Source organism: Ctenocephalides felis, unplaced genomic scaffold (assembly GCF_003426905.1).
Source record: "Ctenocephalides felis isolate EL2017-DRISC unplaced genomic scaffold, ASM342690v1 CF-g0.4_SCAFFOLD_01886, whole genome shotgun sequence".
Lineage (NCBI taxonomy): Eukaryota > Metazoa > Arthropoda > Insecta > Siphonaptera > Pulicidae > Ctenocephalides > Ctenocephalides felis.
The window spans coordinates 82,484,744-82,502,013 of NW_020538040.1; the positions used below are offsets into that span (position 1 = coordinate 82,484,744).

Consider the following 17,270-nt stretch of genomic DNA (forward strand, 5'->3'; position numbering starts at 1 on the left):
CTCCGTTCTATCAAAGCTCGAGATCTACTTTGCACATCTGCACTTCTTGATCCGCATCTCCGTAACGGCTGGACCAGCCTTTGCGAAAAACTAATCAGCACATCTCCCTACCATAGGAATTGAATGTTTTTTGAACATTCAAATCGGTTGATCCGTGCGCCCGAAAACGTGGACAAAAAATGCGGACATACAAACACACACATACATGCACACGCATCCATTTTTCTGAGGTATGCGAAAATGTTCAAAAACCTCTGGAGCGTAAAGATATACAAATATTTTTATTTTGATTTTCGGCCCATACTGTAACTTACCCTACAGGAAGTTAAAAACGCGAAATTTAAACACGAAGAACTTTAATCTATACAATCTGTTTCATACTATGAAAAGATTCTCTGCTAAATCAATAATACAAACTTATGACTTATTTTTAATAATTAATACATTTATAAAAAAATCCTTTTTCACCTATAATTTACAACTACGTAAAAATTTGCATCCATATATGCACGCATACATATGTTTACAAATATTTGTCTGTTTATATTTATGTTTCTGCATGTGCATTATTCTTAATCGCTCAAATATCAGTCATTGTCTTTTGCGTTTGAAGCACAATGGATATTTAATTTAAAATTTTCTAATTAAAAAAATCAATAACATTTTTCAATTTAAAAATTTGAAATAATCAATTATCGATGATCCTGCCATTATTCTCTATCATAACAATATGTCCGATTTCGAATCAATGGTTTATATAGTTAACAACAATACGACAAGCATTATATTTGTTTGTTTGTCAGAGTAGATAATGGCATTAATTAAAATTTGTTTATAATTAAACAACACGTATTTTACCAAATAACTATATTAATATGCTGACAAATATTTAACTGATTATATACGCAATCTTAAATATATATATAACTTTTTTTTAATGTTTTTATAGGCTTTACTGTGGGTCACTGGTTGGATACCAGCTTCGGACAGCCTGATATCGTGCTGTAGTGATATCGCTTTTCTCTTGGAAATCTAGATTGTAATATGTTAAGTGAAAATAACCCTTTTATTGTAGGGTTGCCTTCTAATAGCGTTCAGTATTAAAATAAATATCTATACAGCATATAGTAAGGGCAGTCAATGGGTTGTTAATATGAATAATAATTATTATTTATAAAAAAGCAAATCAAGGTAAATTAAGCAATTTTGCCAGAGATAAATTAAATATATAGTTATTCTCTGCTTATCAATATTTCTGATGCAATACCAGATCAGGGTCATACACAGTGTTCTATGTAAAAAAATGAACCCAGAAATATTTTGCATTAGTTGAATAATGTAGCTATTATTTTGTAAAATCCTTTGATATTAAAAATATGATATTAGACCAGTTTGTTTAAATCAGATTAATTTCACTTATAATTACAACAATTCAATTTGTAAAGTCGTTAACTATTAAAAAAGTTTGAATAATGTTTTAGATTTGGAAATGTTAATAAAATTCATATAATTTTCAAAATCGTGAATTAATTTTTAACTTCCCGTGGGATAAGTTATAGTAATCGCAAAAAAATCGAAAATGAATTTTTTTATATATCTTTACGTTTCAAACGTTTCTGAATATTTTGGCATACCTTAGGAAAAATGTATGTATGTGTGTGTATATATGTGTGTATGTGTGAATTTGTGTGTTTGTGTGCGGATACAAATTTTTGTCGACAATTTCGGGAACACCGATCAACCGATTTTAATAATTCAAAAAACATTTTAATTGTATTGACAACATGAAAAACTGATTAAATTTTTGAGAAGGTAGGTCCACCGGTTATAGATTCTAAATAAAAATAAGTTGAAAAAATGTCATTTGGCGGTCAAAAATGTTTACTGAACATATGTACATCAAATTATCAGATATTTTATAGAAATTTTAATAATGTGTATACATTTTGTGAATTTTTTTTTTTGGGTTCTGTACCAAGTACGGAATTTGCGTTAATGCACGATGCCCTGCACCCCACTAGTTGTATTTGAACGTCGTAAGAAATGGATCCAGCAACCACCGCTTCTGGGTTTGATACCAAACTCGGTTACCTTGATACCAAGCAGTAGTTAAATAAGATTTTACGTAAAATTATATATTAAATATAATATCAAGTGTTGGTTGTCTTTCGGACCATTGCTAAAAAAATAGTTAAGTCAATGGTACTAATTAAGTTAAAGTCACAACTAGAATGAACAACTACCGGGTTGCCTTTTATCGCCATCTGTTAAATTAACAAAACATTATTAAGTACCTTATTAACAGATTGTAATAGAAAGAAAAACATTGCAGCCATTAGGATATATTAAATTGTTTGTCATTAAAAATTTTGACAATCAAACTTTACAACATTTATTAATCCTCTTTTTCTCTTCTATAAGACTTCGATTTAAAAATACATCATCTAAAGAAAAAGCATGTTAATTTCAGAGCTAAAACTATAAAAAAGTATCACACAAACTAGAATCTGAATATTAGAAATCCTGCTGCATGTCAACATCAGCAACAGGGTTGATAGACAGGCATGCCTGCAGCAGTGAACGCAGGAAGTGTGCTCCTTTATGCCTTAAGACGTATTCTATACTATTCACGGCTTTTTCCAATGGAGGCTGAGGCTCATCTCGGAATATTTTTGAGAGATATTGTGACCGCGATCGATAGCTAAAAAAAGTAAATTTTATTATATTGTAGTCAATGGTAGAAGTTGTAGATCATAGGGTCTTCAAAAAATTATTTCTAAGAATTAATTAGAATTTTTCGAGATCTTTGTTCACACCAGAAAAATGTGATTTGCTAATGTTTGCTTTCTTAACATATTAATCAAGCTAAATTTTTTGGCACAAAATTTGTATAATGTAAGAAGCGTGCATTTTTATTTACAGACGTAAATTTTGTCTTTTGCAAACGATTGTCAAAAACGACACCGGCACCTTTAAACAGTTTTTTTTTTACATAATTTTTACTGACTCGAGTTAGATCATTTTTACGTGCTGATCGATCTAAAAAACAGCGACATCTTAAAAATTTAAACATTTATCCCTTTTTTATTTACTCGATTATTTTTACATATCGTAATATTGTGTCATAATTTTTAATTTCATTTCTTTATCTCTAACAGTTCGAAATATATTAGTTGGGAATAGCGTAGATTATTTTTGATGAAGTTCGAACTGATAATCAAAGAATGTTTATTACTACTATACTGCTATAATTATTGAAATTATAAATACGTTAAGTTTCCATTGTCGTTAATATTTTTCTGAAAATCCTAATCCGATTTTAAGCATAATGTATTCAAAAGATATTTTTGAAAATATTTTCACATTTACATTTTTAGTAAAGGCCGCTTTTATATTTTTTTAAATTAACAGCTAACAATTGGATGATTCTTGCTAATCAACTTAAAGTAAAGATGTGTTGAAATGAAAATTTATCTTATACCTAGTTAATTTTTGTTTGTAACATAGGGAATTACAATATAATATATTTTGTACGTATGGAAAATTTCTAATAATTCATTTTATTTCAAATCATATAAAAGGATGTTAGAAATCTCAACATTAGTTTTTAGAAATGAGTTCTAAACAAAATATTTTTGAACCACAATATAAATACGATAGATGATAATAATTAATTTCATACCTGGGATTTTTCAAAACCTTATTTAAAAGTTCTGATAATGTTTCTTCATTGATATCATCTAAATCTATTTGAACGCGCGTAGCCAGATCTTGTTGCCCTCGCCATGTTCGCTCGTTGATCACCAAAAATTGGAATTCCAACCAAAGGAACTCCAAATAAATCGATTCATCGAACTTAGTAATCCTCCATGTGTTATAAAAACTTTCACATTTTTATGATCTATAAAGTATTATATTAATATAAAACTGTGTATATAAAATTTAAATGTATAATAATATGTAATGAAGTTACTGAGGATAGCTTGTTGTGGCATCCAACTTCGAATTACAACATTTTTTGGTTGATTTGGTAATTTGTCATCCTCCCACTTCCACAACACTGTTTCTTTTAGTTTTGAAATGTATTAAAATTGCATCTCTTTCTCCTGTGGCAATTCTGAACTTTTCAAATTACTTCCCATACTAAAGTAGATGACGCCTTGTTTAGAATTATCCATTATCCAAACTTTTTGCAAATCCTTTACATAAGATTTATTTAAAAACCAATAGTGATAAAATTAATAACTTAATAGTGTTCTCTTACATCTGGAAGAGTATCTGGTTTGACATGTAATCCTCCAACATTGACCATATTTGGCACTATCGCTTGCGAACCAGAAACAGCAATGTTTGAATTCAGGAGAACTAATGAAACATTAGTAACTAATGTTGAGAGATGAGGAAATTCTTTTGAATTTTGTTTGAATATCGGACGGAAATAAGAATCATAAACTTCATGTTGCGCACGCAAGTGTAACCTGTTAAAATTATTGTTTCTATAAATTAGTTAGTTGTTTTAACTTTAAGTTCACTTACCAATGGAAAAATTCGCCAACCACAGAGAATACGGTGTTTCCAAATCGTTGCCAGTAACTCATTGGATTACTGAACGAAGAAAAGACACTAATATCATAAGCAGGATTGGATGGATTTCCCACCATTTTATTTGACCATATCATTGCTGGTGCTGTACCCATCATAATTGGTATAGCATCATAATGCTGGGCTAATCCCAAAAGACATTCATTCAAAAACACTTCCACTATCACTGCGTCAAATGTTGCATTCGAATTCAGTAAATCAACCATTTTTGGATGATACAGCGTACCTTTGGCCATTTCCATACCAAATCCAGAAATTGTTTTCATAGAATCAATAAATGATTTCTTCTTGATTTCGAATAAGTTTCCCATTTTCTTCTTAACTGAAAGAGATCATTTTATTATTATATTATTTAAATGATTATTTATTTAGGATAATATTTTTTCAGTATATATGTGTATTGTTGTGTTCTAACCCTTAGTAAATCATACTATGGATATTTTGGATTTAAAACTTTCTTTTTTTCTAGACTTCTAAAACTAAACCAATAACAAAGCATTTTTTCTATACCAACAATGAAACAATCTTCTCTTCAGATATTTACTATAAACACGTTTGAAAATTTGGATCATGTATTAGGAATATCCCAAACGTGCATATTTTATTTGACTAAGTTTTACATTAATAGTTTGCACAATCGGACAATCTCTAAATTTTCTTTTTCACATTTTTCAAAAAAATCGAAACTTCATACATTATTACTAAGTTTTATAATAAAGTCCTATTATAAAAAAAATTAATAATAACTGATGATGTTTGTAATCGAGGTTAGCCATATTTTTGTAAATGAATTAACATTTCATAATAATAAAAACTAGATTTCTTTTTCAAAAAATTTAATACTTATGTTACCTATATCAGGACTAAAATCACCATCCAATAATATTTCTTTATAATTAGCATGTTTGAAGCTGCTTTTGAATGGACTGACCATTAATACCTAAAAAATAAAGTTTTTTTTATTAATAACATAGTAGTTTATTATTAATAATAATAATGTATATATATAATTTTACCTCGTGGCCCTTTTCAGCAAGACCTATAGCTAAAGCATCTCCTAAAATATGATGTGATTTTGACACTGCATTAAATACAATAAGAATTTTGGCACTATTTACAACTCCACTCAGAGCCAGGAATACAAAAATTAATTTAAATATGTTTTGCATCTGGAAAAACAATAAAAAATAGATCTATATTTCCACAATATGTTACTACAATTAATACATATTTAGAGTACTCTAGTTCTACTATTGGCACCTATTTTTCCTTGTTTCATCTTTATATATTCAAAGCAATTTTACTATTATAGTAATTCAAGGGCAAAAGTTCTGACAAGCAAATTAGTATGTACCTTTTCAATATTATTAAGATTACCCGTATTGATTAGAAGTTTATATAAATCCAATTCTATAATCTTTGTGACCCTATGTAAATAATGAGAGATCCTTTCATTACGGAGCTCTTAAAAAAAAATCTAATAGTAATTTGTTATTGCATACTAACTTGTACAAAACAAAAAATATATCAATTAGATACTATTCCCAATATTTTAGTTATGTACTTAAAATTAGGGCCAACGGATTAGAGTAACAATTGTCATATTGGTAAGTAAACGATTTTGCAGTATAAAGCTTGCATATTAATATATAAATGTTTATAAACAGTATGTAGGTCATTTGATTAAAAACGTATAAAATAATCTTGATTTGGATTAGTTAAAGATGTCTTCATTAGATGACCTAATGGTAAGTGAATTGGCATATATGCTTTGAGAATATTTAGCGTTTCATCTAAATTTAATATTAGAAATGTAGTGCATTTATCTAAAAGTACATGAAAATGAAAGAGAAAAATTATAATGAATTCTCAAATATAATTTTCATCTGTTTAATAGCTTCTACCACTAAATTTATAGCTATGGAAGAAAATTTAAAACACTAAGGTACGACAGTACTTAAAAATAAACATTCAAATTAAAAATCATATTACAATAACTTGGGTTGAAAAATTGTCTAGACGTATCGATTATAATCAAAATAAAATTTGCACCGAATGATACATATCACTTTGTAATAATAACATTTGTACCTTTTATCATTTGTTTATACTTTTTGTAGCTTCAACCGCGTGCTCAAGCAAAACAATATATGCATAATAATTTATTATTTCGGCAGTTTATTATTTCACTATATATGCATATATATATCCACTTGCAGGATGTTTAAACATATGCACAAAACAAATTTTAGTCATTTGCTGATAAAGAAATACAAGTTTATACTTACGTTGAATATCACCTAACAATTCAAGTCTATAAACACCATTGAAAATTATAGTATCAATTTCACTAATATGGATAAATTAATAAAGAACATGATGCAATGTATACGATGGTATGAAAATTATATTCATGTCGTCTGTATTATGATAAACGTTTTTGAAGAGTCATTCGATAAGTAAGTATCATATGCGACAAACAATTTTTTAATTGAGAAGACTTGGCGAGAGAAGGACGTACTGAAATACTTGTAGTTCAATGATAAAATTGTTATCAACGTTACATATACATGTTTTTGTATATATATATATATATATATATATATATATATATATGATGTTGAAATGTGTACCAAATTCCTCAGGGCCCCACATCAAACAAGAGATATTGTATACTATCTCTAACTTTATTTAAATCCAACATTTTTAGATGTGATCTTTTATCATATTCGTGAGTGACAATATATACCTAAGTAAGTGTCACAATTAACTCGCGTTTACTCAATTTGCCAATTTTTATAATCGATTATTATATGAATATAATAATACAAAATCTTATGTTTTAAATAAAAAGGGTCTTCCGCCATTCGCAGATCGCAGCGCACTATTTTGAAGATCTGAACTATAAAATACTTCCGTTATTTATTTGATATACTGTCCTGAAAAACTTGGCATATAATATATATATATATATATATATATATATATACAGTGCTGGATTTACAGTAGGGGCAGTCGGGGCTACTGCCCAGGGCGCCAAATTTTCTGGGGCGGCAAAATTTGGATAGTGAGAAGAAAATTCTATACCATATAATTAACTCATTTTTTTAATAACATTTTTATTTTAAGAAATATATTTAACAAAACATTATACAAATGAAATGAAAAATTTGGCAATTTGGCTAATATAAAGATTCGTAAGCGAGTTGAAAGTTTAAGAAAAATATGTTTTTAAGATGACGAATTTGTGCACTTCCAAGCGTATGGCATTGTGCCTTACGGCAAGTTACTGAAACTTTCCGCACTGAAAATTACATTTTATAAAAAACTTTAAAATTATTTGAAAAATGATAAAAATTGAAATTAAAAAAACCTTTTTTTATATTTCGAAATTTTTTGAAAATTATTAAATTTCATTTATTAAACTTATTAAAATGAAATTTTATTTGAATAATTCGATTACTATTGATAGCGAGACGTGCTGATTAGTTATTGGCCAAGACGGGTCCAACTGTTTCGGAAATACCAAATTGCCAAAACTAATAATTCATTTTTTGAGAAACGAAACGTCCAATATCATTAAAAGAAATTTACATATATAGACAAAATGGAGAACTGATGAAATTTGTGGGAGGCAGGTCTAGCGGTTTCGGTGCTCCAATAAAAAAAATTTGAAAGAGAAACATTTGGCGGTCAAAAATGCTAATTAGCCATATGCACATCAAATAATCAGATATTTTAATAATATAAATTTTGTTTACATTTCTATGGGTTCTGTAAAATTATTTATCTGTTATTTTGCGAGGCGGCGCTTACGCGCTTCTCTATTTTGTCTGTACGCAGCTAAAGCAGGCCGATCGCTTCAATTTTTTTTTAAATTTTAATTTTTGGTACGGGAAGTTTCAGCAATTTATCTTAAGGCACGATGCCAAGCACCCCTATTTACACTATGTAATTCGTAATAAATTTTCTGCAATCAAATAGTTATTTTAATTTTAGAAAAATGATATACATAAACTATTTTAAGTAAAAATTTAGGGATGGAGCGGCATTTTTGTCAGTGTCCCAGGGTGCCAAATTTCTAAATCCCGCTCTGTATATATATATATATATATATATATATATATATATATATATATATATATATATATATATATATATATATATATATATATATATATTTTATATATATAATGCTATACTTAGATGTGAAATTATATGTGTGATATTCGATATTGTATTTTAGAATTAATATACATTTTCAATTTAATAGAGTATAAATAGATATACATATATATGAGTCAAAATTTTTAGGGCAATACATCTAACAAAAATTTTAAAATAGTTGATATTGGTATTTTGCCTTGAGGCAAGTTACATGAACTTCCCGATTTGTGTAAATAATTGACTTAATCCATGATAGATAAATTAATTTTTGAGTAGTTAAAAGTATTCAAAGTGGATTTATTACACATTATTGAAAATCGAACCCGGTCGGATTATTTTTTAAAAGCAAATTTTCAAAAATCAATAATTTTTATAATTGAGACAGTTTTTTGTAGGACTTTAATTGTTTAGTATGTTCATTAAGACCAAGTTTACTATCGATTTACCAAGAAAAAGGTCTAATTTTAATTTTAACAAATGTCAAAAGAGCTACTCATTTTCTCAAACGTTGATGAATTTTTAAAATTAAACTACTTATCGTAAGGCCGTAATATTACAGTAAGTTCTATAAGACCATGATATATATCGTCAAAAAAAATTCCATGAAAATCGGCTTAAATTTTTTTTCAACAGTTAATTACAAGAAAACGGCTCGGTAGATTTTCACCTAAAACTAATCAGTATCATTCCCAACTAATATCTATCGAACAGTATTAGATTTTTTAAAATCGATTCGGTAGTATGAGCTTAAATGTTGACGAAAAATTTAACACTTTTTTCCAAGTTACAAAGAAACGGCTCGGCCGATCGTTGGACAAAACGATAATCCTCATCGAGATACATCAAATGGTTTTTAAATTTCTGAAATCGGTTCAGGCGTTTTTGAGCAATCGTCGATGAAAGTTCTAATTTCGACAAATGCCAAAAAGACCATAGGTACTAGTTTTTGCAAACTTTGACGAATTTTTAAAGCTAAACGAGTTGTCGTAGGGCCATAATATTTTAGTATGATCTAGAAGGCTATGATATCTACCGTCAAAAAAATAATCATAAAAATCGTCGTTTTTTTTTTAATTTTATTACAAGAAAATGGCCCGGCCGATCTCTATCAAAAACTAATCAGCACGATTCCCAACCAATATCTTTCGAACGATTTTTGAATTTTCAAAGTCGATTCAGAATTGCGGGCTAAAACGTAGACGATTTTTTTTTTTACTTCTCTGCGATTTATAAAGAAACAACTTAGCCAATCGTCGCACAAAACTGTCAAGCAATAGTCCTCATCGAGATACATCGAATGGCGTTTAAATTTTTGAAATCGGTCCAGCCGTTTTTGAGAAAACGTCGATTTACGGCAAAAAACCTGTGTACACAAACACACACACATACTTTATTTGTTATGTTTATTTTAAACATAAACTTCTCCTTCGGGAAGTTAATCATTATCAAAAGAGTTTCGCGATACGAATTCATCACTATAAACAATATAAAATTAAGTACAGGCATATAAATCAACGGAAATATTTTAAATAGTTTATAAAGCAAATCAGACTTATTAAAAATAAAAAGTATATTCACTAGAATTTTGTGTCATTTTAGTTGATACACAGTTGTGCATTACTATTAAAAATTTGATATGATTTACAAATTATTAATATTTTGATTATTACAAAAATGATTATTACAGACTTAAATTTTGGGATAGTCGGTTGATACGTAGATTTTTAAATATTATCCTGTAAAATACTTAAAAAAAAATAAATAAATAAGACTACGAACAATGGACAAAACTTTAATAAAAATCATAATCTATACAATTATAGATTTCTATTTCTATTCTTAACAGAATAAGTAAAATCAAAATGCTGTTTTAAATAAATATTCATAAATAACAAAAAAAAAAAAACAGAATTGAAAGTTTTGACTACTTTAGAACATTTTGAATTAGTTTGCTATATTAGAAATAATTTAGGTGATAAAATTATACTGACGTCTTTCAGAGATTGATATTTCTTAAACATTTGTTTGCAAAAATTAAGATGTAATAAAATTTAAAGCTAAGTATAATAAATTTAAAAAAAATCGAAATAAATTCTAGTTCAAGATATTTATTCCTATATTCAAAGTAATATCGTATAGTACCTATATCCATAGTAAACGAGAAATTAAAATTTAGGATTTTCATTATTGTATCTTGAAATTGTAAATAACATATAGTTTAATAGAATAATTAATTTTGTAATAGACAATCAATGTAAGTTTAATATATTTATTAAAAACAAGCTATTTATAAATATAAATATGTATTGAAAATGTCAACCATTAATACATTTTATAAATTCATACTAAAGTGCATTTTCAATAATTAAATTTTTACAAGATAAATTAAATAGGTTCAGAATATACTTTATCATTTATTTTGACATACCGGTTACTATGACAAATACTTTTTCTTAGGACTAATCTCAGCACAAGAAAGCAAGCAAATTATTAAACTAACTTTTGAATAAGTTTCAATTTAAATTTGCATTAAAATAATTAAATCATCTGTAACTATTCATTAATTATGTGATGAAAATATGCAGCTATGGAACTCTGATATTTTTATGGTATCGAACCAATATTTTATGACAAAATATTGCAAAATCAATAATATTATCATATTATTATGGATTATAATATTATGTCCAATTATAATATTCCTATTACTATTAGTAACATATGTTTCAAGTTCTAAAAATCAGGTTAGTTCTATATTAGTAAAATAAAAAATTCAAAATAAAGAAAAAATGAGGTAATACAATTGGGCATATTATAATCCATAATAATATGATAATATTATTATCCAAACTATACACTTGTTCAAAACTTAATATAGTTTGAAAAAAATTAAATTATTTATTAAATAATAATTTTATCTAAAAAAAATTGGAGATTTTCAGATTGAAAAACAAAGATTATTTTAAAAGTTTTATTATATTGAATATTTGGACATTTAAATCAGCGTATTTTACATTTTTCATTACACATTTATATATTAATTTAATGTAATTAATAAAATAATTAAATTACTAACTTTTGAATAAGTTTCAATTTAAATTTGCATTTAAATAATTAAATCATCAGTAACTACTATGTGATAAAAATATGTAGCAAAGGAACGCTGATATTTTCATGGTACCAATCCAATATTTTATGACAAAATTTGCTTTAATGTAGAAACTGATAAAAATCAGTTATAAATCAATAATATCATATTAATATGGATTATAATATGTCTATTTGTATTTTTTTCCTTATTTTTTTTTTCGTTTTGAATTTTTATTTTACTAATATAGAACTAACCTAATTTTTAGTACTTTAGTAATATATGTTACAAGTACTAAAAATCAGGTTAGTTCTATATTAGTGAAATAAAAATTCAAAATGAAAAAAAAAATAGGGAAAAAAATACAATTGGACATAATATTTTAATTCATAATAATATGATAATATTATCATCCAAACCGTACATTTGTTCAAAACGTAATATAGTTAGAAAAAAAAATTAAATTATTTATTAAATAATAATTTCAACTAAAAAAATTGGAGATTTTCAGATTGAAAAACAAAGATTATTTTAAAAGTTTTATTATATTGAATATTTGGACATTAAACATCAGCGTATTATACATTTGTCATTACACATTTATATATTAATTAAATATAATTAATAAAATAATTAAATTGATAATTATTATACTTATAGCTAAGATGCAACTATTTTCCACACCACCCAGGAGGTATAGTTGCCAGGCGCGTTTTTTTTAATGTGGTGTCGCCGTACAAATTGTGTACAGCCCTAGTCCACTTACAAAATAACTTAAATTAATTAACTAAGCTAATTTACTAAGCCTAACTTAAATGATACGAATATAACATAAAAAAACACCCCACGAGATGATTAAATGTATATGCAGATCATCTTTAGAAAAAACCGTAGACGGTGCAAGAACCTGTTAGAAATTAAAGGTAAAATTGTAATGTACTATGGTAATTTTGTAATTAAGAAAAAAAAAAAAGAAAAAAAAAGTATTTACATGATGTACCCCCCTAAGATCCACCATGTAAATACTTTAACTCCGTAGTGTTCCCAGCACTATGAAGCTTATAGAAGAATGCACTTATAAAGTTCATAAATTTGTGTATTAATTATTGTTATATGAATTAATATTAAATAATTGTAAAAAAAACGCGGAATCTATGCGAACTGAAAGGTCCTTGCCGTCTTCCCCACCCATTTTTAAAATAAAAAATAGTAAACTACCAGCCTAATGTTAACTTAATAATATATCCATGTGTACGCCGCCCTCCAATTTTGTAGGCAATTTTCTGGTTGGTTCTAATCTTGTATGTATCTTCATCTCGTATGCATCTTGATCTTGATGTTTCACTGTATGTATCTTGATCTTGAACTATATCTTGATCTTGAATTGTAAATATCAAGGTTTTGCACTGTATATATCACAATATATCACTGTACATAACACTGTATGGCACTGTATATAACACGATTTTGTCCCAGATATATCTTATTTATAATATGTATATAAATCCGTCCACGAATCAAATATAAAGAATGAATAACGTAAATGGGGCCCCGATGAAATAATATAGAAAATGATCGCAAAAAAACTAATATCTTATGATCTATCTTCGCAAGTAAGATACTTATCTTAATATAACAAAATAATATAGAAAACGATCGCAAAAAACTAATATCTTATGATCTATCTTAGCAAGTAAGGTACTTATCAATACAACGATCTCCTGGTCGTGTGCGCTCCTGGTGGTAAAGTGGTCCATCCTACTTAGTAAAGTGATCTATCTTAGTAAGTAACAAACTTATCTGAATATAACAAACGTTCTTCTGGTCTTGTGCGCTCCTGGTTGCAAAGTGGTCCATCCTACTCTTGTAAACTGGTAATCACTAACATCCTGGTAAACATTCTTCCGTTTTAGTAATAGTGTTTTTAGGATCTATTCCTCTTGTAACTTCTGTGTCCAACCTAAAATTAAAATTTTATTTAATTATATCAAGATTAAAAAGATTTGTACATAGCTCAGAGTTTCTTACCATCTCACAAACATTGCCAAGTTCAACTACTTATAAATTCAGCATTCCTCCACCAGGAGACTCATTGTGCGACCAGTAAAAGTAAAGTTAATTCATGAAATTGTGTTCATTACATTACGGCACAAAAATTTAAAACTAAGTTAAAAAAATTAAACTGAATTTTATGAATCTATAAAAAAGTTACTTCTTTCCATGGGCCACTTATCAAAACAATAAAAAATTAAATTTAATAATAATTATAAAAATAATGGCACAAATAATATTAATTATTAAATTAAGTGCATGGGGTTGCGGTGCTTCTGGGAAAAACAACGCAGGGGTCCATACACACACGAATATGAAACAAAAATTAATAGATTAGTTAATTACTAAATTAAATTTAATTTATGAAACCCGACTACTCGGACCTGCCGTGGGGGGTAGGCGGCAGGAAAGTAGCTTCAAACGCGCAATTTTCATCATACGTTCGTTCGTTTTTCGAAAATTAAAAAAAAAAGTGTGAACCATGTACTCGAAATAACGCAAAATGGTAAATGAAAAATTACTTTTAACACTACATCAAATAAACTAAGTTACAATTAATATCAAAAAAAGTTTAATGCACAATAAGCCTCCCAAGTTATTATTCACTGCACATAACACTGTTCGTACGGTATAAAATCTGAAAAGAAAGGAACTACATTAAAAATTAAATAACCAACTACATTAAATAATTATAACAAGCCAATTGCAAATAATTCCAACATAAGTTCAAATATAAATTTTAATGTTGTAATAGTTTTCTAATTCTAATCTTTTTTTCATAATTATTGACTTTGTAGTCAAATATATTAGCCATTTTCAATTAAAATTATTATTTTGTACAATTATTATGCAATATTCATAGTTTAATGTTATAAGACGTAATAAAATTTATACATATACTGCATATGTTTTTATTTCTATGTTTCATTTAATAATTTAATATTTAAATCAAAATGTATATTCAAATAAATTATATAAAATTAAATTTTATGTCAAAATTTTACAGTTGAAATTATTTATATTTATATAATATAAAATATATACAATATACATTAGATACATTTGTACATACATATATCTATATATATATGTACTTGCGCTTTGATTTGATTTATTTCTATTGAATTATAATTAAAAAAAAATTTGAAAACCGTTTTTATTTATATTATTGGATTTACATTATTTTCTATATTTTAATATAATTTTGGCCGAAGAGTTATTTCAAAACCATTACAGCAACTCTTTGACAAAAATTATTTTGAAATAGAAAAAATAACATAAATCGATTTATATAAATAATGAACAGGTTCCATTTTTTTTTTATTAATAATTCACTAAATAAAATTAAATGAATCAAAACACAAGCAAACACCATGCATTAATCATATATTCAAGAAACTGAATACAGTAGACCCTCGCTTTACACGGCACTCTGGGTACGCGGTTCCCATACTACACGGAGCTAAAAATCCGACATCCCTCCGACTACACGGACTTTTTATTACACGGTATTTGGTCAACAGCCCATAAGTTCGTTGTGCAACCTATGAGTGATTCTAGTAACTTGATATCAAAAGGATATTAATGTAAGTTTTCTTATCGACTTTTAAATTTTAGACATGCTTGATTATATAATAGCTGTGTACTGCATTGGGTTTTATTGTCTAAGAATACGTTTGAATAAGTATTGATAAAAAAAATCTGAACCGACATGTCTGAAGAAACTAGGAAAGGCCTCAAGAGGAGGTGTATATCGCTTGAAAATAAAATTGAAATTATAAATCGGTTAAAAGATGGTGAAAAATTATCGGCTATTGCCAAATCAACAAATTTAAATGAATCAACCATTCGAACCATAAATAAAAATGCAGATCATATAAGGAAAACTGTGGCAGATGGGTGTCCTTCAGTTGCAAAACGTGTCACTCGCACGCGACCATCTATTATGGTGAGAATGGAACGAGGATTGATGATTTGGTTAGAAGATTGTATAGCTAAAAGAATTCCTATAAGTGGAAATCTTATAAAACAGAAAGCTCTTAAAATTTATAATCACTTAAAGAATAACGGACCTTCACTACATAACCATTCGTTTGCCGCGAGTAAAGGATGGTTTGACAAATTTAAAAAACGGCATGCCTTGCATAATATAAAATTTCAAGGCGAACAGGCATCAGCAGATTCAGAGGCTGCCGAAAATTTTAAGCTGAAACTTGCTAGAATTATTAATGAGGGAGGTTATTCACCTGAGCAGATATTCAATGCTGATGAGACGGCTTTGTATTGGAAAAAACTTCCATCAAGGACTTTTATTTCCAAAGATCAAAGGCGTGCTCAGGGGTTTAAACTTTCCAAACAACGAATTACTCTTCATCTGTGCAGCAATCTATCCGGGAACATGATTATGAAACCGATGATAATAAATTCTTCTTCAACTCCGCGTGCACTAAAAAACATGAATAAGACACGATTGCCTGTATTCTGGCGATCAAATAAGAAGGCCTGGATGAGTCAAGATTTATTTAAGGATTGGTTCTATAATTGTTTCATCCCGGCTGTGGAAATCTATATGATAGAAAAAAATTTGCATTTTAAAGTTATATTGCTTCTTGACAACGCTGGTTGCCACAATATACAGCTAGACCATCCAAATGTGAAAATAGTCTTTCTTCCTCCTAACTGCACATCATTAATACAACCTTTGGATCAAGGAATTATTCAAACTTTAAAAATGTACTACACACGTCGATTTTTTCAAACAATTTTTGACAGACTAGAAAATAGTAATAAAACTCTTATTGAAGTGTGGACTGAATTTTCTATTTTAGATTGTATTACAGCTTTATCGTCGGTTTGCGAGGAAATTAAACCATCAACGCTTAACTCGTGTTGGAAGCCTCTTTTACCTGAAATAGTTCACACAATGCAAGATGATTCTACAATTTCACTCCCAGCTGCAGAAATAATAAATATGGCTTCCCGCTTATGCGATGACGCCTTTGAAGTAAATATCGACGACGTACGACAACTTGTTCTCGAGGAAGAAACTTTGGATGAGGAGGAATTGATAGAATTAATTGATGGGCCTGCCTCAAATACATTGGTAAATGAAACAGATGAAATCGAATGGATTCCACATCTCGATATACAAGATGTAGAAAAAGGATTTAAATTGGCGAAAGAATTGGAACTTCATTTTATTCAAGCAGATAATTCAACAATGCGAAGTGCAAAATTTAAAAGAGAGTTAAACAGTTGTTTAGCTCCCTATAGAGAAGTTTTACAAGAATTGAAAAAATAAACAATCACAAAAACACATGTGAAAAAGAAGCATGAAAAAAATCATTTTGCCAATTAAAAG

General features: G+C 27.8%; 3 protein-coding genes across 3 annotated transcripts; 1 reads left to right on the top strand and 2 right to left on the bottom strand.

The window, feature by feature from the left end:
- Positions 1-2,514: 2,514 nt before the first annotated feature.
- LOC113375444 (2-hydroxyacylsphingosine 1-beta-galactosyltransferase-like) lies at positions 2,515-4,178 on the bottom strand. Its single transcript, XM_026615383.1, is given in 5 exon segments — positions 2,515-2,701; positions 3,683-3,770; positions 3,805-3,839; positions 3,841-3,901; positions 3,974-4,178. Coding segments are annotated over 5 exon segments (576 nt in total).
- Positions 4,179-4,246: 68 nt separating this feature from the next.
- Positions 4,247-5,765, bottom strand: LOC113375446. The gene is made up of 4 exons (XM_026615384.1): positions 5,619-5,765; positions 5,455-5,542; positions 4,537-4,924; positions 4,247-4,478 (listed from the first exon to the last, which is right to left on the bottom strand). The coding sequence occupies exons 2-4, from the start codon at positions 5,534-5,536 to the stop codon at positions 4,247-4,249; spliced, it is 702 nt and encodes a 233-aa protein (XP_026471169.1). The 5' UTR covers positions 5,537-5,542; positions 5,619-5,765.
- Positions 5,766-15,620: 9,855 nt separating this feature from the next.
- LOC113375447 (tigger transposable element-derived protein 1-like) lies at positions 15,621-17,210 on the top strand. The gene has a single exon (XM_026615385.1). It carries the CDS (start codon positions 15,621-15,623, stop codon positions 17,208-17,210), a length of 1,590 nt encoding a protein of 529 aa, XP_026471170.1.
- The last annotated feature ends 60 nt before the right edge of the window (positions 17,211-17,270 follow it).

What these genes read in the sequence shown, in the direction of transcription:
- LOC113375447 (XM_026615385.1), top strand. Translation starts at nt 15,621, where the DNA reads ATGTCTGAAGAAACTAGGAAAGGCCTCAAGAGGAGGTGTATATCGCTT.
- LOC113375446 (XM_026615384.1), bottom strand. Translation starts at nt 5,536, where the DNA reads ATGGTCAGTCCATTCAAAAGCAGCTTCAAACATGCTAATTATAAAGAA. An exon ending in TGATTTTAGTCCTGATATAG is followed by an intron (nt 4,925 to 5,454) that starts GTAACATAAGTA and finishes GATCTCTTTCAG; the next exon opens with TTAAGAAGAAAATGGGAAAC. An exon ending in GTTGGCGAATTTTTCCATTG is followed by an intron (nt 4,479 to 4,536) that starts GTAAGTGAACTT and finishes TAATTTTAACAG; the next exon opens with GTTACACTTGCGTGCGCAAC.